The sequence below is a fragment of the Myotis myotis genome, unplaced genomic scaffold (assembly GCF_014108235.1).
Source record: "Myotis myotis isolate mMyoMyo1 unplaced genomic scaffold, mMyoMyo1.p scaffold_m19_p_1, whole genome shotgun sequence".
Taxonomy (NCBI): Eukaryota; Metazoa; Chordata; class Mammalia; order Chiroptera; family Vespertilionidae; genus Myotis; species Myotis myotis.
The window spans coordinates 192827438-192854453 of record NW_023416313.1 but is presented as its reverse complement, the minus strand read 5'-3'; the positions used below and the strand labels follow the sequence as shown (position 1 = coordinate 192854453).

The following is a 27016-nucleotide window of genomic DNA, read 5'->3' as shown; positions in this document are numbered from 1 at the left end:
ATTTAACTGATTTGAAATAATGGGTGAAGCTAGACTAAGCTTTGAACAAAGAAAATTTATCCATTAGACTTTTTCATAGGGATACATAAAAGATAATGTTTACAATACAAAACTGGCAAAAGTTGATGAATTGAGAGCACACTAATACCAAACAAAATGATTCTTTATGTTTGTGATTTCATTGCTTCATATTATCAGCTGTGCCTGAACCAGAACGGTCATCAGTTTGAAAACAGGCATTGACAAAAAAAATTACTCATTTATGTAGATTCTTTTAAATTTTGAAAATGAACTGTATGTTAATAAACACTGACTTTATAATCATTCAAAGTGTGTATATATTTTTTGGGACATTCTATATATCAAAATAAATTATAGGTAACATATGATTTTTTCTAATGGCCTTCAGATCTCAACTTAAATGTTACCCCCTCAGGCCTTATATGACATCACTGACCCACATCAACACTCAGTCATTAACTTCACAGCATTTATCTCAATTTATAATCCCATTTTTTGTTTACCTATTTTAAATTGTCTACCTCTATGCTACCCTATGCTACCATGCTTTTGAGAGTACCTGTCTTATTCATTCCATACCTAGAGCCTAATATGTATAGTGCAGTGTTTGCACATAGTAGGTACTCAATATATGTATTTGTTAACTAAGTTAATGTAAAAATAGCAAATAATGGATTGTGAAGCCATCAATCAAGAGGATCTACTCTTCTCTAATAAAGGCTAGATAATTAATATTTCTGAGTTCTCTAAAAACGTAATGTTTGTTGAACAAATACATCAATGAATTTATACTTGTCAAACTGTCCACATTTCTATCTGGAAATAATGATATCAATTACTGAAATAATTATTTTTAAAATCCTCTTTGTGGAATGAATCATTCAAGCAATAATACTTACATTTTCAGCACTTTTTTCCGAATCTCAACCTCCTTGTCAACAGTAGGATCTTCAAAGAGTTGTACCCTAAAATTGCTCTTTCTAAGAGGAATGCCACACTCAGGACAGTTTCCAGCTCCTCTCACAAATAGTAAATCCACACAACTTTCACACCTGTTCAGAGAAATATATAACTTTTAAGCTAGTATTCAAATGTACAAGATTGCAGATAGTTTTCCTTTTTATGTTCTGGTGTGGGGGGGAGTTGTTTATTTGGGTGGGCTTTTTTAGGGTTGGAAAATTAGTCATTGCTACTTAAAATTTTACAAAAAGTCTTTGGAAAATGTTCATTTTCATTTGGAAGTTACTTTTCAGATGTAGGTACTCCAAGAAATACCAATTTGGTTTACCAAATTAAACAAATTTACAAATTAAAACAAATAGAGTTGGGGACTAGGAGGATTCAGAGGTAGCAGGATAGGGAGAGTCAAAGAGGCATGTAAAAGAGTAGTCTATGGTCACCTTCATTCTCAGTCCAGTATCACCCTTAAACCTGGGCAAGAAAAGCCTCTGCCACAATCACAAAGACTAAGGCTTTTTTTCCCCCTTTCAACCTTGTAAGAAAGTTTGAAAGTTCAGTAAGCAATTACACAAATGGGAATTATAAGAGAGAAGTGCTAGCTGAAGGAGGCCCCCAAGCCAAAGGTTGAAGAACTGAGAGTGCCCCCATATGAATATGCAGAGAAAGGAGAAAACTATCACAACTTACGCCCAAGAAGTCCTAGAAAGAGTGACTACTTATAAAAACTTTAACCAGTTAAAGTTGGCTGCCCCAAATCCACCAAAGTGATTGCCTACACTGGTTTCCCAGATACCTGCATCCCCTCTCTCCTCTCTCTTGGGTAGTGCAATATGGGGAAGATCTTAGGAGTCTTGAGTTAGAAGAGCAAGGACCTGAAGAGGTTAACCTCTCCGTACCAGATTCCTGGGGTCTTGACAGGATTGCCCCTAATGTTTGTAGTTAAAGGAAATTAAATCCAACTACAGAAAATGAAAATGGATCTAGATACCACCCAATCATTCCTGCCCTGCCCCAACAAATCCATGCTACTAATCAGACTAGAAAGTGGAAAGGCTGGCCAGAGAAGAGAGCAGCTCTTTTAGCCTCTGGGTCTTGAGAATGCAGGCTTCAGGGAACTCAAGATGAAGAGTGGAAACTAAGATTACACCAAGGATTTTCCTTGATTCATAACTTTTAAATATTTACACCTTTTAGAATGTAATCATCAAGTTGTAATCGTGCCCAAGTAGATATATGTTAGGGCCACACATTACTCCTTTCTTAGCATTATCTGAAATTCATTCTTTCTTTATGTGTTCATTTTCTGTAACCACCACTAGGATGTAAACTGCATTGGGGCAGGAATTTGGCCTAACTTGTTCTCTATCCCTAGTGCCTGACAGTTAATAAATACGCAATAAACTATACATAACAAAAAATATATATGACAAAGAGAAAAAGAAAAATTCTATTGGTAAGGGAAAAGTTGATTTTCCCCCAAAATTTAGTTGACTTATGGAATAAGCTAACTGAGAAAAATGAAACAGGAGAATAAGAATTTTTAATCCTTATTAATAAAATTAATAAGTTACCAATTATATTATTAATTAGTTGGTTATTAATAAAATACTAACATTTCACCTTTGTATCATTCTATCTTAATAGTGCCATCAAAATAGAGAAAAAAATCCCTAAGAGGGAGAACAGAGACCACTTTGGGATTGGGATAATTGAGAGGGGTTCATTTCCCCTAATCTTTGTGGTTAAAGGAAATTAAATACAACTACAGAAGATGAAAATGAGCATACTTTATAACTACACTGACTAAAGATACTTATATGCAAGGAGCATTCTGAAATACTCAAAACTATTGAGCCATAAATAATATTCTGTATTACAAGGACTTTAAAGAGTAGTTTCCATCGATAATTCAGTCAACGGGTAATATAAAACACTTCAATATTTCTAAAGATCATACTGTATATTAAAACATAATACAATCTTTGTTTCCACCATTAGTTCTACATCTCCGCTTTTTTTAAATCTGCCATAAAACGTAAGGATTTCAACAGTATTAAATAATTTTTAAAATAATTTATTCTCCACCCTGGCTGGTGTGGCTCAGTTAGTTGGAGCATCGACCGGTGCACCAAAGGGTTGCAGGTTCGATTTCCAGTCAGGGCACAGACCCAGGCTGCAAGTTCGATCCTTGATCCGGGCGCGTATAGGAGGCACCCGATCAATGTTTCTTTCTCTCTCTCTCCCTCTCCCTTCCTCTTTCTCTAGAATCAATAAAAACATATCTTCAGGTGAGGATTAAAAATAATAATAATTTATTTTCCTATACCACTTTTTCCCTTTCCAATTTTAATTGCTGAAAAGAACAAACAATTCCTTTTTTTTTAAACTCAAGTACAGAAGTACACAGAGAAAAAACTGAAAGTTCTACCCCTCACCTTCCACAGGTAGCATACTACTGTTAAATGTAATGTTTATGTGGCCAGATCTTTTTCTACATATTTACAATATATATTTACAAATTACAGATACAAAAACTAATCATATAAAAAAAGAAAAGCAGGAGAAAAGTTGGTAATTGCTAGTTCACTTCATCTGGCAACAGAGCAACCAAAACAGCAGTATGTGGGCAATCTTTTGCCTCAAAGAGTGCCATGAATTTTTTTCAAACAAAATCTTATATTCTGCAAACAAAAAAATTTGCTGAAAAAGCCAAAATTCTCAGTCATTACCCATTCCCATAGATATTTTTATGGTTTTCTTTTGTTTTTAAAAACCAGAATGGGGCCTACTCTTTTCTCTTTGAACAACTTATTTTTAGACTATAATTTCTTATATAAAGAATAGTTAGCTACTTATATTCCTTTTTTCGAGATTATTAACCATCCTGTTTGCTTTTGCTTCTTCAAGAATGATGATATTCCATGGAGAATTTCAATAATTATTAAAATAGATAGACTTGGGAAAACATAATCATAAATTCTGAATGTCATACTTTCTTTGAAGTAACCTGGTTTTAACAGCACTTTCCATTCTTCTTTAGCCCCTTGGCTTCTAGAAACAACTCAAAACAGAAGCCTATTGTCTTGAAAGATAAAAACTAACTGATAACTTCTGTTAAAAATTTATTCCCACAAGAAAATGTATTTCTTAAATCCATAGTTACTGAACTCTCTAGAATAGGAGCTGGATATTACTAAGGAAATTTTTTCTCACAAAATAAGCTGCCTAACTTTTCTGTGCCAGTGAGTACTGATTGTAAAGCCGTATCTTTGAACATTTTAGGAATCTTAACTAAATAGACCATTTGAAAAAAATCTTTGCCCTAAATGAATGAGGAAAATTTTGAAGTAGATGATTTAAATGATCACTAGTTAATTACATTAATAAAATCTTACAGGCATGCACTAATGAAATGTGTTTAAGAATTCATTGCCGAAACTGGTTTGGCTCAGTGGATAGAGCGTCGGCCTGCGGACTGAAAGGTCCCAGGTTCGATTCTGGTCAAGGGCATGTACCTGGGTTGCGGGCATATCCCCAGTAGGAGATGTGCAGGAAGCAGCTGATCGATGTTTCTCTCTCATCGATGTTTCTAACTCTCTATCTCTCTCCCTTCCTCTCTGTAAAAAAATCAATAATATATATATATATATATATATATATATATATATATATATAAAAGAATTCATGGAAAACCCACCAAAAATAATATCTGCTGCATTTTGAAAAAAAATATTCAATTTACAAGACTTTGTTCCAATAGTTTGCTTACAAATTAGCTACTTGGAACTCAGAATACATTTTCCTGAAGAAACTGTTAAATATGATAGGTTTTCAACTAGATTATACTGGCCCACATAAGATGAACACTGTATTAGGCAATTCTTTTTCTTATTTTTCTCTCCGCTCCTCTCACCATAAAACAGTAATACCAGCTTTCAAATGGGAGTTTAAATGGAGCAAGAGAAGAATATTTTAGCAATTTAGGTCCCAATTTGAATCTTCATCTTAAACAAAATTTTGATGATTTCCATACTCTAAATTTAATAACTTTTATAAGTATATAATCCTTATAAAAAGTAAGGGTTTATCTATGTACACATAATATGAATCTAAAAACAATTAATCATAGAATCCAGATAGCCTTAATTATTATAATAATCATTTATCAGCAACTATTATAGGAACACATTATAGTATAGAGGAGGACAATGAACATGGGCGAGTTCAATAACTGGCATAAAGTTACCTATATATATAAAAAGGCAGTGACCATGACAACCGAAACAACCAGTCGACCAAACAGCAGGCTGCGTAGGGCGACCAGGCCAGTGTGTGTGTGTGTGTGGGGGGGGGGGGGGGGGGGAGGCAGTTAGGAGCGACCAGGCCAGCAGGGGAGGCACTTAGGGGTGACCAGTACAGCAGGGGGAGGCAGGGGCAATCAGGCTGGCAGGCAGAGGCCATTAGGGGTGATCAGGCCAGCAGGGGGGACAGTTAGGGGCAAACAGGCTGGGGGCGGGGGGGGTGCAGTTAGGGGCGATCAGGCCAGCAGGCAGAGGCAGTTAGGGGTGATCAGGCTGGCAGGAGGAACAGTTAGGGGTGATCAGGCAGGCAAGCGGTTAGGAGCCAGCAGTCCAGGATTGTGAGAGGAATGTCCAACTGCCGGTTTAGGCCCGATCCCCAGCATAGGGCCTAAACCAGCAGTCGGACAACAGTTGGATATCCCCCAAGGGGTCCCGGATTGGAGAGGGTGCAGACTGGGCTGAGGGGACCCCCCTGCCCCCATGCACAAATTTCGTGCACTGGGCCTCTAGTCCTATATAATAAAAGGCTAATATGCAAATCAACCAAACAGCAGAATGACCAATCACTATGATGCACACTGACCACCAGGGGGCTGACAGACACTCAATGCAGGAACTGGTGGTCAGTGCACTCCCACAGGGGGAGCGCCACTCAGCCAGAATCTGGGCTCTCAGCTGGCGAGTGCAGCGGCGGTGGCAGGAGCCTCTCCCACCTCCACAGCAGTGCCAAGGATGCCTGACTGCCAGCTTAGGCCTAAGCCGTCAGTCGGACATTCCCCAAGGGCTCCCAGTCTGCGAGAGGGCACAGGCCAGGCTGAGGGACCACCCCCCTAACCCGCCCCGAATGCACAAATTTCATGCACCGGGCCTCTAGTATACCTGTAAGAACTGACCATGGTCCTCTTTACATTCCACATGTTCTCCTTCAATCTTAATCTTACTCATAACTTATACAATGACCTATAATGATAATCTGTGATGTCTATTGCTAGCCCAAATATCTCTCCTGAGTTCCTGTTAGGCACTGCCTATTGCATAATTCTTTAATATTCAACAGACATGTGTTTTTTTTGTTTTGAAAAATAAAGTTGCCTGAAACTTAATACATCTCAAACCAATATCCTTCACTCCAGGAGGGATATAAAAAGAGAATAACACCACTTTGTGCATAATGGCTTATAATATAGTGGTGGATATAGAAAAAAAAATGAAACTCTTTAATAATATATACTCTGAATATTATTGTAAGTTCTTAGCCAATGAGCAATAGCTCCAACAAATTATACTGCACACTCTTGATCACTGAGTGTTAACATATCATATTCCAAGTGCTCTAAGCCAAGGACAGTTCTTACTTCACTGTTCTGAATGAAGTATGTTCTAAATACTATGGACTCTACTCTTCTGCACCCATTCTCTCTGCCACTGATGAATAGTTTTGACCAAGAAAAGCCAAAAGGTGTGTGCAGGTGATAGTGTTGGATGTTAAGATACATGTTTGATAGAGGCTGGATTCTCCTTCAAGGATATCATTGAGGAAACAGGGTGAAGCTCATTTAGAAAATGGGAGAAAAGTCCCTTTAGACAGGTTTATGAAGAGCTTCAAAAATAACACTACAGACAGGGACTAGTGACAAACAATATATGAATGGTAAAGAACACACACTACAGCCACCAACACAGTCAGGGCTTTGGATAATTTAAAGAGAATAAACTACCAGTATACTGGCCAAGAATGTATCATATAGGGACCATAACTATTAACTCTAGCTTGAGGGAGTTCAATTAACACTACAATTTCCAGAAATGCAGGTCCTGCACTAAACAAGACATCTTCTTTACTTTCACAATGATTCAAAGGAACAAAACATACATTTACCTAAGTAGGCCAACAAATATCTACAATTATCTGAAAAGGCTATCGACTGGTTTCTCCCTTTCCTAACCACAGATAATCTTCACATATTTCAACCAAAACATATAACAACATGTTCACCAGAGAAGCAGATATCACAATACAACTGTCTTCTCTGAAGCTAAACACTAAAGAGGTTTGCAAAAATGTATAAAAATGCTACTCACACAATTATTTGTTTTGGAAGAATATAGTTATATTTCATAAAAGTGTATTGTTTATATTAATATGTAATAGGTACCTAATAAATATTTTCAAATTTACTCAATTGTAATTTCCAATATGTAAATATTAATAGATATTATCTTCTTAAAGTTCTTAGAGAGACCTCAATAATTTTTATTATAAAAGTTACCAAGCCCAAAATGACTGAGAACCATGTTATATATGACCAATAAAGGTTTAATTGTAAAGAGCATATGAACATAAACACAATCATAATCCTATCTAATAAAAGAGAAACATGGTAATTGGAGTACGACCGCTACCCTTCCCATTGGCTAATCAGCGAGATATGCAAATTAACTGCCAGCCAAGATGGCGGCCGGCAGCCAGGCACCTTGAAACTAATATGAGGCTTCCTTGCTTCAGTGACAGAGGACTCCAACGTTCCCCGCCTGCCTTGCCGGCCTCTGAGCCTGCAATTTAAGAAACATTGTAAGAAATATAGAAGCTAAACAAAACCCCAGAAACCTGCTTTCAGCGAGCCGGGATCTCAGAGCTGGAGTTGATACAGAGTTTCGATTATAGAACCGAAACAAACCAAATACCTGCTTTCAGCAACGGAGGCCTAAGAGCTGGAGCCTCAGAGCTAAAGCTGGCCCAGAATTAAAAAAAGAAAAAAGAAAAAAAGGAGCGGTTGGGAGCTTCCGTCACCCGCCAGCCTGAAAACAGTCCTCAGCCCCTCACCCAGACTGGCCAGGCACCCCAGTGGGGACCCCCACCCTGAAGGGTGTGTGACCAGCTGCAAACAGCCATCATCCCCTCATCCAGGCTGGCCAGGCACCCCAGTGGGGACCCCCACCCTGAAGGGTGTGTGACCAGCTGCAAACAGCCATCATCCCCTCACCAAGGCTGGCCAAGCACCCCAGTGGGGACCCCCACCCGAAGGGTGTATGACCAGCTGCAAACAGCCCTCAGCCCCTCACCCAGGCTGGCCAGGCATCCCAGTGGGGACCCCCACCCTGATCCAGGACACCCTTCAGGGCAAACCAGCCGGCCCCCACACGTACACCAGTCCTCTATCCTATATAGTAAAAGGGTAATAAGCCTCCCAGCACCGGGATCAGCGGAGCTGCGAGGCCTCCCGGCACCGGGATCAGCGTGACAGGGGGCAGCGCCCAAACCCCCTGATCGCCCTGCGGCTCTGTGTGTGACAGGGGGTGGGGCCACAACCTCCCTATCTGCCCTGCTCTGTTCGTGACAGGGGAAGGCGCCCCAATCTCCTGATCAGCCCTGCTCTGTGCCTGATACGGGGGAGCTCCCCAACCCCCTGATCGCCCTGCGGCTCTGTTGTGACAGGGTGCGGCGCCCTAACACCCGCCCCGCTCCACAGGCCCTGCTCTGTGTGTGACGGGGTAGAGCCATAACCTCCCCATCGGCCCTGCCTTGAGTGTGACAGTGGCGGCGCCCCAACCCCCTGATCGGCCCTGCTCTGTGGGTGATAGAGGGTGGCGCCCCAACCCCTCCCCCACGGGCCCTACTCTGTGTGTGATGGGGTAGAGCCATAACCTCCCCATCGGCCCTGCCCTGAGTGTGACAGTGGCAGCGCCCCAACCCCCTGATCGGCCCTGCTCTGTGTGTGACAGGGGGCGGTGCCCCAACTCCCCTATCGCCCCTACTCTGTGAGTGACAGGGGGGAGCTCCTCAACCTCCTGATGGGCCCTGCTCTGTGCTTGACAGGGGGGAGCTCCCCAACCCTCCTGATGGGCCCTGCTCTGTGCTTGACAGAGGGAGCTCCCCAACCCCCTGATGACCCTGCTCTGTGCGTGACTGGGGGGAGCTCCCCAACCCCCTGATGGGCTCTGCTCTGTGCGTGATAGGGGGGAGATCCCCAACCCCCTGATCGACCCTGCTCTGTGCGTGACAGGGTACGGAGCCCCAACCCCCCTGATGGGCCGTGCTCTGTGTGTGACAGGTGGCAGCGCCCCAATCCCCTGATTGGCCCTGCTCTGTGCGTGACAGGGGGTGGCGCCGCAACCTCCCCATCGACCCTGCCTTGAGTGTGACAGGGGACGGTACCCCAACCCCCCAATCGGCCCTACCCTGAGCGTGACTGAGGGTGGCATCGCAACCTCCCAATCCGCCCTGCTCTGTGCATGACACGGGGTGGCACCCCAACTCCCCAATCGGCCCTGCTCTGAGCCCGACCACGGGCTGCACCTAGGGATTGGGGTTGCCCTCTGACACCCGGGAGCAGGCCTAAGCCAGCAGGTCGTTATCTCCTGAGGGGTCCCAGACTGCGAGAGGGCACAGGCCGGGCTGAGGGACCCCCTCTCCCCTCCCCGAGTGCACAAATTTTTGTGCACCGGGCCTCTAGTATGTATATAAAGGGGGGAAAGTGCAGAAAGAAACCATTTAGAAATACACCAGTGCACTCTATTCTTCTCAACAAACCTGCCCTCAGGGAAACTAATTAACCAGAGCCTAACCTGGTGGATTATTATCAGAGCCTAACTCCCCTGAGAGAAGAGAAATATTCAATTCAAACCATTCTAACCATCCTGCCCCATCTAAAAGGGGAGAAAAAACTGAGAAGCATATGTGAAGTTCACAGTCCAGAGGCATTGGCTCACTAAAAGACTGAGACCTAGTTATAGCAATATAAAACACTTCCCATCCCCCAACACTCCACCACAATATTACTAAACACCTACTTACAGCAATTTCTTTCACATGGTACACCATGTCTGGCTATAAAGAAAAAATCAGAAGCCATACCAAAAAGCAAAAAACAACTCGAAGAAACAGAAAAGCATCAAAACCAGAGAGGGCAGAGATGTAAGAATTATCAGACTGGAAATGTAAAACAACTATAATATAAGGGCTGTAACAAAGTAGACAACATGAAAAAACAGATGGACAATGTAAACAGAAAGATGTAAATTCTAAGAAAGAACCAAAAAGAAATATTAGATATAAAAAAGAAACAGAAATGAAAAATGCCTTTCATAAGCTTATTAGTATACTGGATACAGCTAAGGAAAGAATCTTTGAATAAGAGGATATATCAATAGAATTCTTGCAAACTAAAAACCAAAGAGAAAAAGACTGAAAACAACAGAACAGAATATCCAAGGACTCTGAGACAAGTACAAAAGGGATAACATACGTGTAATGGAAATACCAGAAAAAGAAGAAAGGAACAGAATAAATATTAGAAACAATAATAACTGATTATTTCCCCCAAATAAACATCTGACACAAAACCAAATATCTAGGAAGCTCAGAGAACACCAAGTAGGATAAATGTCAAAAAAAAAAAAACAAAAAACCTACGTATATGCATATCATTTTCAAATTAGAGAAAAGCAAATGTAAAGTCATGAAAAAAGGCGGGGGGGGGGGGGGGGATACCTTAAGCATAGAAGAACAAAATAAGAATTAAATTCAACTTCTCCCCAGAAGTGCACAAGAAGAGAATAGAGTGAGATATTTAAACTGTTTAGAGAAAAATAACTCCAACATAAAATGCAGTACCCTGAGAAATTATCCTTCAAAAGTGAAGGAGAAATAAACACTATCAGACACATTTTGAAGGAATTTGTTGCCAAAGATCTGTCTTGCAGGAAATGTTAAAATTCTTTAGAGAGAAGGAAAGTAATAGGTTAGAAACTCAGATCCACAATAAGAAAGGAAGAGAATCATAGAAGGAATAAGTGAAGGTAAAATAAAAACATCTTCTTCTTATTCTTATTTAATTCTAGCAAATAACATTTTGTTCAAAATAATAATTGCAACAATACATTTGATTATGTATGCTTATGTATATACATTATATAAGCATAAAGGGTGTCCCCAAAAAAATGTAAACACACAATGTCTGCAGATTCTATTACATTTTGAAAATGTATTTTAATAAACGCTGCCTTTATAATTATTCAAACTGTGTATACATTTTTGGGACACCCTATTATATGCTTACGAATAATTATACAAAAGTGAAATCAATCACAGCAATGATGGAAGGGATAGAAGGAAGGAATTAGAATTACTTTGTTACAAAATATTCACACTACCTATGAAATGGCATTGTGTTATTTGAAAGTGGATTTAGATTAGTTCTAAATATATATTGCAAACTCTAGGGCAGCCACTACAAAAACTTTAACATAAGAAAAAAGAGAAAATGGAATCACATAAAATAATTAAAACACAAAAGACAGAAAAGGAGAAAACAAAAATAAGAACAAGAACAAATAGAAAATCATAACGAATGTTAGATATTAATCCAACTGTATCTGTCATCAATTTTAATGTCAACAATCTGCACCAATTAAAAGACAGATTTTCAGAGTGGATCAAAAACAAGTCCCAAGTATATGTTGTCTACAAGAAATCCACTTGAAATATAAAGACACATACAGAGTAAATGTATATGGATGAAGAAAAATATACTGTGCTAACACTAATCAAAAGAAACAGGTTATCAATATTAATTTCAGACAGAACAAACTTAAAAACAAGAAAAGTTATCAGAAATAAAGAAGGGCATTACATAATAATAAAGGGGTCATTACCCAAGAAGACACAAAATCCTTAATGTGCGTGTACCTAATAACAGAGCATTGAAATACGTGAGGCCAAAACTGACAGAAGTGCAAGGAAAAATAGATTAATTGACTATTATATTGGAGACTTTAACACTTCTCTATCAGATATGAACAGATCCAGATTCCAAGATGGTGGCAGATTAGGTAGAAGCTAAATGGACCTTCTCCCAGGACCAAACTGGATTTACAACTAAAATACAGAAAAATCATCCTGAATAACCAACTGAAAACTAGCTGGAGAGAAGCCTTATAAATGGAAGTCACAGCCCAGCCAGCATGGCTGCAGTTGAGCGTTGACCTATGAACACTAGAATAAATGCAAGAGGTCAGGGTTCAATTCCCAATTGGGGCATAAGGTTGTGGGCTCAATCCCTAGTGTGGGGCATTCAGGAGGTAGCCTATCAATGGTTCTCTCTCATTCTCTCTCTCTCATTCTCTCTCTCCCCCTTCCTCTCTGAAATCAATAAAAAAATATTTTTTAAAAAAGAAAAGAAGAGGATGCCACATAAAGACGGGAAGGAAGCACAGAAGCACAAGAGGGCTGGCCAGTGGTTCAAGGCAACAGCTGAAGTTCTGGAGGGATAGCTCATCTGTTGGGGGGTTTGCCCAAACTAGGCAATCTGGGAAATGTGCCCACATAACATCTGGCTGTGAAAAGCAGCTGGGTTTCAGTCTGCCAGGGAGAGAGATAGCTGGAAATGCAGGCACCCTCTTAAAGGTCTACTGCTCAAAATTTCATTTGCAGCCACTCACATGGGGCTCCAGTAGAAGGAGGGCAGACTGGACTAGAGCTGTGTGAGGAGAGTCTGGGTTTGGTGGCACTCGGGAGAGAGCTGAGGGGACAGCCACAAAGATCCCTGTGCTGAGTCACTGCCTCATACTGCAGAAGCCATCTTTTCAGGCCTTTCCCATCCATGCATTAGCCTGGGGAGAAGCAATTGCCCCACCTACTGGAATTCCTCTTGCCCCACCCTGTGGAGCTTACTCCCTACTGAAGACTACAGCTGAAGGCTCCTTAAGTGACTGAGACTAAAAGACAGCCTGAAGGCAGAGGCAGATCCCTCAGTGCTTTGAGTCTTTGCCTGACCTGCTCCTGGGCCCAGGGCTAGTAAACGCACACCTTGGTACACAGCTTGGTCCTTTCCACATGCACCCAGGCCCAGCAGAGAAAGCCACAAGCTGTGGATAGCTCCAAACAGGTTGTTCAGGGCCAATCACAGAGAGTTTCTGACACTGTCCTGGAATAGCGTCCCTATGAAGAGGCCCAGAACCAATACACCCAGCGGCCAGCTTCAGACATAGACAGAGCAGGATCAAATAAGCTTCACAAGCAGAATATCCACAGGGAGATATTGGCAGGCACCAAAACCTGCTGAGGCAAATTCCATTTCGTGTGATCAGCACCTGCACAGCAGCCTACACACTGTGTTGGGGGTTGAGCTTCACTGTCAGCCAGCCTAAGGGTTGAGCCCATGCATGAATAGGCCAATAGCAATCAAGACTCAATTACAACAGGAGGGCCCAGATAATGCACAAAAGGGGCACTCTTAGAGTACCAAGGCCTGATGTTCAGGGCGACTGCACCACTGGGTCCCACAGATCACCTACTACATAAGGCCACCCTACCAAGACTGGGAGGTGTAGCAGATCTACCTAACACATATAAACAAATGCAAACAGGCAGACAAAACGGGGAGACAAAAGAACAGGCCGCAAATGAAGGAATAAGAGAATTCTCCAAAGAAGAGCTAAATAAAGTAGAGGTAAGCAATTTATCAGATATAGACTTCAGAGTAATGATTATAAGGATGCTCAACAGCATGTAAAAGGATATAGAAACCATAAAAAAGTCCAGTCAGAAATAATGAATGTCCCCAGCCAGTGTACTCAGTGGCTGAGAGTCAACCCATGAACCAAGAGGTCACCAGTTAGATTCCTGAGTAGGGCAAATGCCTGGGTTATGGGCTCAATCCCCAGTAAGGGGTGTGCAGGAGGCAACCAATCAATGATTCTCTCTCAACATTGATGTTTCTATCTCTCTATCCTCCATTCCTCTCTACATATTAAAAAGAAATTAATAAATGCCATATCTGAAATAAAGAATACACTGGAAGAAATAAAGCAGAGGATGATGAAGCAGAGGGTTGAATCAGTAATTTGGAAGACAAAGTAGGAAAAAAACACCCAATCAGAACAGTACAAAGAAAAAAGACTTCTAAAAAATGAGGACAGTTTAAGGTACCTTTGGGACAATATGAAGGGGTATCCATGTAAAAGAGTAACAGAAGAAGAAGAGAGAGAGCAAGGGATCAAGAATCTATTTGAAGAAATAATGTCTAACCTGGTGAAAGAAAAAGACATACAAACCTAGGAAGCACAGAGAGTCCCAAACAAGATGGACCCAAAGAGGCCCACACCAAGACACACCATAATTAAAATGCCAAAAGTTAAACACAAAAAGTGAATCTCTAAAGCTACAAGAGAAAAGGCAGTCAGTGACCTACAAGGGAGCTCCCATATCATAAGATTGTAAGCTGATTTCTTAACAGGAACATTTCAGGACAGAAGAGATGGGCACAAAATATTCAAAGTGATGAAAAACAAGGACCTACAACCAAGGCTACTTTACCCAGTAAGGCTAGCATTTAAAATTAAAGGAGAAATAAACAGTTTTGCAGACAAGGAAAAGCTAAAGGAGTTTATTACCACCAAACCAGTATTATAAGAAATGTTAAAGGGATTCCTTTAAGAAGCTGAAGAAGAAAGAGAAAAAGAAAAGAAACACCAGAGGAACATAGATTAAAAAAATAAAATGGCAATGAATATAAACCTATCAATAATCACTTAAAATGTAAATGGCTTAAGTGCTCCAATAAAAATCATAAGGTAGCTGAATGGATAAGAAAACAGGACCCATGTATATGCTGTCTTTAAGAGACTCACCACAAAATGAAAGATACACTCAGACTGAAAGTAAAGGGATAGAAAATGATATTCCAAGCAACTGGAAAGGGAAGAGAAGATGGGGTGGCAATACTTATATCTCACAAAATAGTCTTTAAAATCAAAACTAAGGTTGATTTTACTCAGAAATCAATCTTAGATATACTAAGAAAAAAGAAGAGTACTACATAATGATAAAGGAAGCAATCCAAAAAAAAAGGATATAACCCTTGTAAACATTTATGCACCCAACATAGGAGCACCTAAATATGTAAAGTATAGGTAAAGTAAATATTGATGGATATAAGGGGGAGATTGACAGAAATACAGTAATAGTAGGGGACTTAAAATACCCCATTGACACCAATGGGTAGATTTTCCAGACAGATAATCAATAAGGGGATGGCAGCCTTAAATGACACAGTAGATCAAATGGGTTTAATTGGTATCTTCAGAGCATTCCCCCCACAGCAGCAGAATATACATCCTTTTCAAGTGCACATGGAACATTTTCTAGGATAGAACACATGTTAGTGCACAAAACAACACTCACTAAATTTAAGAAGATTGAAATCATATCAAGCATCTTCTCTGAACATAATGCTATGAAACTTGAAATCAATCCCAAGAAGAAAACTGAAAAGTAAACAAACACATGGCTGCTAAATAACATGTTATTGAACAATGAATGGGTTAACAATGAGATCAAGGAAGAAATCAAAAGATACCTGAAAAAATGAAAATGAGAACACAACAACCCCAAATCAGTAGGACACAGGGAAAGCAGGCATAAGAGGGAAATTCACAGCATTGCAGGCCTACCTCAAGAAACAAGAAAAAATGCAGTCTAACTTGACACATAAAGGAACTTGAAAAAAAAAGCCCAAAGTGAGCAGAAAACAGGAAATAACAAAGATCAGAGCAGAAATAAATGAGTCTACAAAAATAATACAAAAGATCAATGAAACCAAGATAAAAAAGATTGACAACCCTTTAACCAGACTCGTTAAGAAAAAAGAAGTACCCAAGTAAATAAAATCAGAAATGAAAGAGGAAAAGTAACAACTGACAGCAAAGAAATACAAAGGATTCCAAACCAGATAGACATAGCAAAGAATGAAAATTATAGGCCAATATCCCTAATTAACATAGATGCTAAAATCCTCAACAAAATATTAGCAAACTGAATCCAACGATACAAAAAGATCATACACCATGATCACATGGGATATATTTTGGTGATGCAAGACTGATACAATATCCACCACATAATAAACATGATACACCACATAAATAAATCCTATATAATAAAAGCCTAATATGCAAATCGACCAGATGGCAGAACAACCGGTGGAACAACCAGTAGCTATGAGGTGCACTGACCATTAGGGGGCAGATGCTCAACACAGGAGCTTGCCCCCCACCTTCAGGTATTAGGCCAGCCAAGGCGGGAGCCAGCGGGGGCCCCCCGATTGCCCCACCAGTTGCCCCGCAGAGGGAGATGACCAGCAGCGGCGGGGGGGGGCGGAGCCAGCTGGCAAGCAGGCAGCACTACCCTCCTTCGTCCTGCCGGTTGGACGATGGCAGTGGCAGGGGGCGGGGCCAGCGAGCGGGCAGTGCCAGGCCAGCCAAGGCAGGTGCCAGCAGGGGCCCCCCCAATCGCCTTGCTGGTCGCCCCACAGATTGGCCCTGATCTCCGGCCAGGCCTAGGGACCCTACCTATGCATGAATTTCATGCACCAGGCCTCTAGTTGAAGGATAAAAATCACGTGATCATATCAACAGATGCAGAAAAAGCATCTGATAAAATCCAACACCCATTTATGATAAAAACTCTCAGCATAGTGGGAATAGGGGGAACATACCTCAATGTAATAAAGGCCATATACAACAAACCCATAGCCAACATCATATTCAATGGGCAAAAACTACAAGTGTTCCCCTTAAGATCAGGAACAAGACAGGGATGTCCACTTTTCACCACTCTTATTCTAGTAGTGGAAGTTCTAGCCATAAAAATCAGACAAGAAGGAAAAAAAGGGCATCCAAATAGAAAAAAAAAGTAAAACTGTCATTATTGGCAGATGACATGATATTGTCCTATATAATAAAGATATATGCAAACTGACCATCACAGCCTCACACAAGATGGCCGCCCCCAAGTGGTCAAAGATGGCTGCCCCCATGTGGTCACAAGATGGCTGGCAGGGGAGGGCAGTTGGGGGGGACCAGGCCGGCAAGGGAGGGCAGTTGGGGGCAACCAGGCTTGCAAAAGAAAAAAGAACCAAATGCGACTACATCAAACTAAAGAGTTTTTGCACAGCAAAGAAAACGATCAACAAAATAAAAAGACAACCCACTGAATGGGAGAACATATTTACCAATGATACATCTGATAAGGGGTTAAAATCCAAAATTTATAAAGAACTTATAAAAATACCAAGAAAACAAACAATCCAATTAAAAAATGGGCAAAGGACCTGAATAGACACTTCTCCAAAGAAGACATACAGATGGCCAAGAGATCTGAAAAGATGCTCAATGTCACTAATCACTAGAGAAATGCAAATTAAAACACAATGAGATGTTAACATCAATAACTCAACGAACAACAGGTGTTGGCAAGGATGCGGAGAAAAGGGAACCCTGGTGCACTTTAGTTGGAAATGCAGATTGGTGCAGCCACTGTAGAAAGCACTATGGAGTTACCTCAAAAAACTAAAAATGGAACTGCCTTATGACCCAGTGATTCCACTTCTGGGAATTTATCTTGAGAAACTTGAAACACTAATTCAAAAGAATGTATGTACCCCTATGTTCATTGCAGTGTTATTTACAATAGCCAAGATTTGGAGGCAGCCTAAGTGTCCATCAGTAGATAGGTGGATAAAAAAAACCGTGATACATTTACACAATAGAATACTACTCTGCCTTAAAAAGGAAGAAAATTTTACCTTTGCAACAGCATGGTTGGACCCAGAAAACATTATACTGAATGAAACAAGCCAGTCAGAGAAAGAGGAGTACCATATGATTTCACTCATATGTGGAATTTAATGAACAAACTAAACTACCAAGCAAAATAGAGACAGGCTCATAGATAGAGAGCAGGCAGATAGCTCTGGGCGGAGAGAGACATGATGGAGCAAAAAAGAAAAAAATGAGAGAGAACTCATGGACATGAACATGGATAACAGTAGGGGTGAGGGCATAAGTGGAAGTGGAAGAGGGCATGAGAGAATAAATGGTGATGGGAAAAGATTTAAAAAAATAAATAATAAATCTGAAAATAAATAATATTTTAAAAAATTAACAGATCCAGCCTGGCCTGTGTGGCTCAGTGGTTGAGCAATGACTTATGAACCAGGAGGTCATGGTTTGATTTCCAGTCAGGGCACATACCCAGGTTGCAGGCTTGATCGTCAGTAGGGGTGTGCAGGAGGAAGCTGATAAATGATTCTCTCTCATCATTCATGTTTCTCTCTCCCTCTCCCTCTCCCTCTCCCTTCCTCTCTGAAATCAATAAAAATATTTTAGAAAAACAAAATGAACAGATCCAACAGGAAGAATATCAATATAGTTGAACTTAACAACACTAGCAATTCACTGGATAACTGACATCTGTAAACAGACATCTATAAGCCACAGCAGGCACAGTTTTGCTTACACAGGACATCCAGGTCAGAAGGGCCACATAGAGAAATGGAAGCAGGCAGCCAGCAGGTTCACTTAGGGATTATAGTGCTCCAGCTTAAAAACCAAAGCTATATCCACATGAAGTTGAATCCTTACCTCATACCATATATGAAAATTAACTCAAAATTATTAAATGACCTAAATATAAGTTAAACCTGTAAAATTATTATAAAACAAATGAGGGGTAAATCTCCATGACTTTGGATTTGGCAATGGATCCTTAGATGTGACATGAATAGCATGAGCAATAAGAGAAAACAAAAAGAGCCCTGGCCAATGTTGGTGGGAGCATCGACCAGTACACCAAAAGGTGGCGGGTTTAACTCCTGGTCAGGGTATGTATGGGAGGCAACCAATTGATGTTTCTCACTAACATCAATGTTTCTCTTTCTCAATAAAAAAAAATAGACATATTGTCCTTCATTAAAATTATAAAAATTTAGTGCATCAAAAGATATTATCAAAAAAGTTAAAAGATACTCTACAGAATGGGGAAAATACTTACAAATCAAATGCTGATAAATGTGTCTAGTACCCAGAATATATAAGGAACTCTTGCAACTCAACAACAAAAAGACAAACAACTGAATTTTTTAAATGGGCAAAAGCCATGAATCGAATTTCTCCAAAAAATATGTACAAATGGCCAACAAGTACATGACAAGATGTTCATCATCATTAGTAATTAAGGAAATGTAAATTAAAATGACAATGCAGTGTCACTTTATACTCACTAGAATGGATCTGTTTTACAAATGGACAATAACAAGTATTAGCAAGGATGTGAAAAATTAAACCTTCACACACTGCTGGTGGTAATGAAAAATGTTCCCACCAGCAAGGTTATCACCAACTGCTGTGGAAAATAGTTTGATGGTTCCTCAAAAAGTTAAACATAGAATTATCATATGACCCAGTAATTCCACTCCTAGTTATATACTCAAAAGATCTGAAAACAGGTACTCAAACAAATACAAGTAAAAACATGTTAATAGCAGCACTATCCACAATAATCAAAAGGAGGAAAGAACCCAGATGTCCACCAATATATGAATGGAAGAACAAACTGTGCTATATACATACAACAGAAGTATTCAACCATAAAAAAGAATGAAGTATTGATACATGCTACAATGCAGATAAACCTTTAAAAATTATGCTAAGTGAAAGGAGCCAGACACAAAAGGTCATGTATTTTATAAACCACACAGGCAATAAAAAATTACTTCATAAAAGATAAAAAATAACAGTCATAAAAATCAAGTCTTAAAATACATGAAATTAAAACAAATACTTTTATTTGGACTTGTAGTCCATCAAAATAAAAAACAGACAAAAATTATCTCCAAGCAATTGGTATATATCCCCCTAAAACCATAATCTTATATGTAATAAAGTGTCAAAGTGGGGTTATATAAAGAGAGAAAGAACACATACCTTACAAAGACAGCTAATGCCCTAAAGCTATATAAGCACATTCTACTTCCTCAACTACTCAAATTAATTTCTTAAAACACTATACAACTCCTAAACTATCTCAAATATACTACACCTTTTTTCCCCCTCATTCTATTCTTGTGTCCTCCACATTATCCTCTATACCCACTAATAGTAAATACGTTCCACAGTATTACCAATATATATTCATATTGTCCAAACATTTCAACTAATGCCATACTAGCTGTGAATCCCATCATCTTTACCCTCCATTATGTACTTCCCTAACAGTATACACTTCTCTCTCCCTAATACAGTTTTCTGTATTTGGCTCATGGTCTTCCTGTTCAGCACTATACCTATCATCATTTCTGGCAACTTGAACATCCTCATAAGTCCTAGGCACTTACTTCCTGGCTTCCTTAACCTCCAAAATCTCTTGCCCCATCTCACTTTAAACACCCACTCTCATATCTTCAACCCTCAACCTTGTCATTATCAGTAGATAGATCTCTGGATTCTTTATTTCTAGCACCCTAATCTCTAAAATCCTCTTCGTCTCCCTTCAGATGACTTGCACTGAGTACCATCACTCTATCCTCTGACCCCACAAGGACATCCCACCCACTGACCCTATTACTTTTCCCCATTGATAACTCCCTCAAAGTTCTAACTTAAATAAGCTTACATTTCAGCATCTAGTATTATAACCAATCCTTTGCAAATACACTTAACTCGCTTGCAGTCTTCTCCATGATTATACTTCATGATCATCTGTGATTGAATCCATCTATCCACCAGTCCATGCCTGTATGTGAGCTGTTCATTCTTGCTAGAGAAAGCATCTCACAACCTTATGAACTGAATTTACTTTAAAATCACCACCAGAAATCTCAAATGTCAACACGGTCAAGCATTCCTTCTACACTTCCTAAGCAAATTCATTTTCCTAATCCTTGAGAGAACTATCTCATACTTTCTCTTCCCTCCTCAGACTTCCAACAGTTCCTATTCTCACCTCAATCATAGCTGGTAATCTAGCCTCATACTAAATTAATAAAGGATGTGGTCAGACAAAAATAATCACATTTCTGAACACCAATGCCATCAATCTAATTGCTTCCATGACCATATTAATCTGCATTCCCTTAGGTTAAAATGAAATATCCCTGCTCTTACCTAGGGCCAACCTCGTCCCACCACTTGTGCTCTGCATTCCATTCCCTAATCTCTACTCAAGTACTTTAGTTCATCAATTTTCCCTTCTTTCTCCTGCTTTATCAATTTCTTCCTCTCCTGAGTCTTTTCTACAGAATATGGACAAGCCTTAGTAACAACCACCATCTTAAAACACACACACACGTGCTCACGCAAGTTTGACTCTACATTCCTTTCCAGCTACCACCCAATTTCTCTGCTCCCATTCACAACATAATTCCTGAAGCAAGAATTGTCTTTAATTCTATCTTTACTGTCTCACCTTCCATTCTCTCTTTAACTCATTTCAACCCATCTTTTATTCCTGACTTTCCATTGAAACAATTCTTGAGAATTTCACTGATGTCCTCAATCTTGCCAAAGCCAGTAGTTATCAGAGAATTCTCTGTCCTCATTTTATACCACTTTTAGCAGCATTAATACAATTGACCACTTCCTCCATCTGAGAATACTATATTCCCTAGACTTTTGTGACCTCACAGTTATCTGGTTTTCCTATTATCTGCCTGCTTTTACTATTTCTTTTGCCGACTCCTTCTCCTCTGTAAGACATCTAAAAGTTGAAGAGCCTACAGTTATGTCCTGGGCATTCTTCTTCCTCAATAATTAATCACATCTAGTATAAATGACTTTAACTAGACTACAGACCTGATCTCATTCCTGAGCTCCAGATTCCAGCTTAACTGCCTAATCAAGAATTCCACTCAGATGTCTAGGGTTATCTCAAACATAACAAGTTCAAACAGAATTCTTAATTCTTTCATCCTGCTCTACCTGCTCCTCACCCAAGTATTCCTATTTCAGTAAATGTCACCACCATCCACCCAGTTGCTCAATCCAAAAAATCTATAAGCTCCTTGATTTCTCTCTTCCTGATTCCTCATATCTAACTTACAGCAAGACCAATTGACATAACATCTAAAATACTTGCTAAAATGCATCCATTTTTGGCCATATCTACTGTTATAAGTCACTGTCACTTATTATCTGACGTACTAAAGCCTCTCAACTGTTCTCCTTGCGTCCACGATTGCCCCCAACTCTCTCACCTCCTTCCCCCAAATTTATTCTTTATAGAACAGCCAGAATAATCTCTTTCAACTGGAAATCAGCTCATTTTACTTCCTTGTTCATGATCCAATGGGATCTCATGCTAAATTGTATACAATCCAAATGTGTTATCAGATTTTTGAAGATACTACGTGATCTGACCTCTACCTAACTCTCCATCTACATATCCTATTAATCAATGCACTCCTGTCTGCTTTCTGTCCTTCTAACATGCCAAAGTCATTCAAGTTTCATGGCAATTGTACCTATCTTTTTTGACAGAAACTCCCTTCTCTCCAATCTTCCTACAGCTGTCTCCTAAATCAAGTCTCAAAACAAATGTCATCTGTTCAGAAAAGACTGTTACTGAAAAATTGTCTATTTACTATCTAAGATTGCCCTCCACTTGTGCCATAAAATAGCCAAAATTCCTATTAGAAACTGACCTTTCCACTTTTTAAAAGATCTTATCCATCAGAAGTCTTCTCTTTAGAGATGCCTTCTTTACCATCCAATCTAAAGTTGATAACCCTGTTATCTTCTCTCATAGTGAACCATGGTAATTGTTTTCCCAGGGCCTCTGGGAAATCTGGGAACTACATTTTCCAAAATCTCTAGCACCAAGGCTCCAGTTTTGCTTCTACCTCTTGATAAACATCTGCAAAAGATTTGGAAGACTAAAAGACAGTAGAAACATTATTGCCCCTTCAGCAGCAATGGACAGGCATGTGGGCATAAGCATATGCCATATGAGGTTTCATCAACAGCTTTTAGGTGTTCTCCTATGACTGCAGTGATCAAAAATGAGTATAGAGTTTCAGTTTTGCAAGATAAAAAGTTCTACAGATCTCTTGCACAACAACGTGAATATACTTAATGCTACTGAATTGTACACTTAAAAAGAACTCATATATAATGCATACACTTACATAAAATTCAAAACTAAATAATATACTGCTTAAATAACCAGCAACATGTGGCAAATCTATAAAGAAAAAAAGAATGATTAACACAAAATTCAGGGTAGTAGTCATCTCTATGGGAGGAGGAAATACAATAAAGGATAGAGGCTTCGCCGGGGCCGGTTTGGCTCAGTGGATAGAGCGTCAGCCTGCGGACTGAGAGGTCCCAGGTTCGATTCCGGTCAAGGGCATGTACCTGGGTTGCGGGCACATCCCCAGTGGGGGGTGTGCAGGAGGCAGCTGATCGATGTTTCTCTCTCATCGATGTTTCTAACTCTCTATCTCTCTCCTTTCCTCTCTGTGGAAAATCAATAAAATATATATTTAAAAAAAAAAAAAAAAAAGGATAGAGGCTTCAAAGTTATTGGTAATATTCTATTTCTTAATCTAGGTGTTTAAGTATACAGGTGTTTGATTTATTATTATTTATTAAGCTACATGTTACATATATATATATATATATATATATATATATGCAAAAATAATTTAAAAATGTAAACTCAACATTATAACCTTGGAGACTAGGGTAACTTTTGAAAATGTACATGGCCTTGACATCACACCCATTCTGATATACAGGAGAAAGACAAAAAAGATTTGTGGAAAGTGAATTTTAGCATGGTAATTTAGAAGCAGAGATTTGTCATCAATTAGACCTAGGTGAATCCAGGCTGAGCCATTTACTAGTTTTGTTACCTTAGGCAAGTTACTTAAAGTCTCTCAGCCTCAATTCCCACATCCATAAAAAGAGGATATTAACAGTACCTAACAATTAGAGGTACTATAAAGATTAAATGATATAATGAATAAAGAACATTCAATATTATGACTAAGACACAGTAAGCATTTCTATAAGAGTAGTAGTACTTTTTTATATAATCCTCAAAGGATATTTTTTCTATTGATTGCTAGAGAGAGTGGAAGAGAGGGAGGACGGGGGGGGGGGGGGGGGGGGGGGGGCGGACATCCTGAAAGAAACACATTGATTGGTTGCCCCCTACATGCGCCACTACCCCACTGCCAAGGCTGGGTAACCTGTAACAGAGGTACATGCCCTTGACCAGGAATTGAACCCACCACCCTTTGGTCCATAGGCCAACACTCTAATCACTGAGCCAAACCAGCCAGGGCTAGTAGTACTTTTTAAAAACATTCCTAGCTCGTTCTAACTCTCCTCTTGTCCTACCTTCATTTGAAGTATTTTGTTATCCTAAAAGGTTAGAAAATTCCTGTTCAGCGAAATGACTCTAAAATCCATTAGAATTTTTCCTTGTGTTTCTGTGGGCCATATCATTTACACAGACCAAAGAGAAAAAAAAAATCTTTAAGGTCGACTGAGACTTACATGCAACTCTTCAAAATTACAAATAACATCAAGAACAACCAGTCTATTTTTAAATTGATATATTCTGGAATTCTTAATAAGTCAGTAATATAATAATACTACATATTCAACCTCAAGCAGGAATAAAATTAGCCGTAATTAAAAACTGAATGATTCTTGCCCTGGCTGTGCTCAGGGCTTAGAGCATGGCCTGGGAACCAAAGGTCCTCAGGTTTCAATTCCTAGTCAAGGGCACCATACCTGGATTGCAGGTTGGCGGCCCTGGTAAGGGTATGTGTGGGAGGCAACCAATTGAGATATCTCTCTCTCTCTCTCTCTCTCTCTCTCTCTCTCTCTCTCTCTCTCTCTCTCTCTCTCTCTTCTTCCTCTCTAAAAAATCAATGAAAAAAATACCCTCGGGTGAGGATTAACAAAGAAAAACAAACAAACTGAATCATTCTTACCTCCAAGATCATTAGAAAACCCAGAAAGGTCTGACAGACATAACTACCAACCATTTGGATTACTATTTTTTCTTCCCCCAGCCATCCTCTTTGTTTTATGTATCTTAAGTCCCTTAGACTAGGCCCCCAAATTGGCCTCAATTCTCCCAATAGTAAATAGTAAGGGTATCCAAGAAAGATCCCAGAGGGATGAACTGTAGTAAAAAGAAATATTGGGCAGACCAAGGCTGTAAGCTGGCCAGACAGAACAAGGTGTGTTAGACTCCAAGTTTGTGAGGGAGTAATTTGCATGTACCAGAAACTCACATAACCATAAGTCACAAATCCACAAGCATAAGGGTTTCTTGTACATATTACACTGAAATACTCCTCCACTCACCTTTCAGAATGTAGTTCAGGTTTATATTGCATTCCCAATCCAAAAGTGCATTGTTAACACCTCAAGAAGCATATGGAAACCATTTCCCTGATCTGTTCCTATATTAAAAATGTTTACTATAAGAGAAACAGATCTCTGAACCCAAACCTTAACTACTTATTAAAACAGAAACTCTCAAATTTGATTTAGGAACAAACAGTTTTATTATTAAACTGTAATTCCCAATACTTTCTCCATGTTATCTGAAAACATTTCCTATTTCTAACTTTTTTAACATTTCCTATTTCTTAAAGAATGTTTATTCTCTCATATTTTTATTGTTTCAAATTCAACTGTAATATATATAAGGTTCTAATAAGTACCAACTAATACATTTGGTTTTTAAAAAGTAAATTATCAAGCTATGTTAATAAACCTCCCAAAAATGAAATCTAAGCAGTCATATAATGAATGGTATTAACTATTCATTAATTTATTATTTGTCCTATATCTGAAAGTTTCTCAAAAAAATTTTGAAAATCAAAATTGGTACCCAAAAACAGGAGGAGGGAATAGTTTGTATTTAACAAATGCAATCCTTTTACATTAACTGAATCATCATCTTAAGACATGAGCAAAAGCAAATATTGCAAAGTTAAGAGATTAATTTTAAAATAATCATTTCCAAGTTATATTTATACCTTTGTATGTCAAGATTTAACATTTAAAAATATGTACAGTATTAGCCGGTTTGGCTCAGTGGATAGAGTGTTGGTCTGCGGACTGAAGGGTCCCTGGTTCGATTCCGGTCAAGGGCATGTACCTTGGTTGTGGGCACATGGGGGTGTGCAGGAGGCAGCTGATCGATGTTTCTCTTTCATCGATGTTTCTAACTCTCTATCCCTCTCCCTTCCTCTCTGTAAAATATAAAATATATTAAAACAAGCTGGCATTAGGCACTGAAAATGAAAGAAATACATAAAAAAATATGTACACATATAGATATATATATACACACACACATATATATATATAAATATATCCTAAGATTGTGGGTTTTAAATTGTATGGAGGCAGAAAAGGCTTCTACACTTGAATGCTCTATTTTTTAAATCTTTTAAACATTTTTTGTCTGTTGTTTAGATTTCTTGCCACTAGCATCTCCAGCACTGGACAGGGCATCAGCCTGTTTAGTTATATTCCAAACTCTGGCCACAACCTTCTGAAATACTAGCTCTCAATTCTTCATTACCTCCTTGATCTCATCCAGACCTCCAAGATATCTGATATTTCCTTTTTCTCATAAATACAGCTTACTTCTAATTTCACTACCTTTCATAATCAACTGAGACTCCAGGACCCTTGATTTCAGCTATTATCACTTGCTAATTTATTTACCTGTTTGTTTACTGATACATTTCCTGTCTTACTTCAGAAATAATTTCACTGAAACTTTAAAATTCCATTCAAATTCCCTAGCTGGTTTGGCTCAGTGGATAGACCATCAGCCTGTGGACTGAAGGGTCCTGGATTGGATTCTGGTCAAGAGCATACGGCCGGGTTGCGGGCTCAATCCCCAGTAGGGAGCATACAGG

General features: G+C 39.4%; 1 protein-coding gene across 5 annotated transcripts in view; it reads right to left on the bottom strand.

The window, feature by feature from the left end:
* Positions 1–27016, bottom strand: part of MNAT1 (MNAT1 component of CDK activating kinase) — a 213467-nt gene that overhangs the window by 138432 nt on the left and 48019 nt on the right. For all 5 annotated transcript variants that reach the window (XM_036309137.1, XM_036309146.1, XM_036309156.1 and 2 more), the window contains exon 2: positions 921–1073. In XM_036309137.1, the coding sequence (XP_036165030.1) occupies positions 921–1073 (153 nt within the window). The remainder of the gene's footprint in view (positions 1–920; positions 1074–27016) is intronic.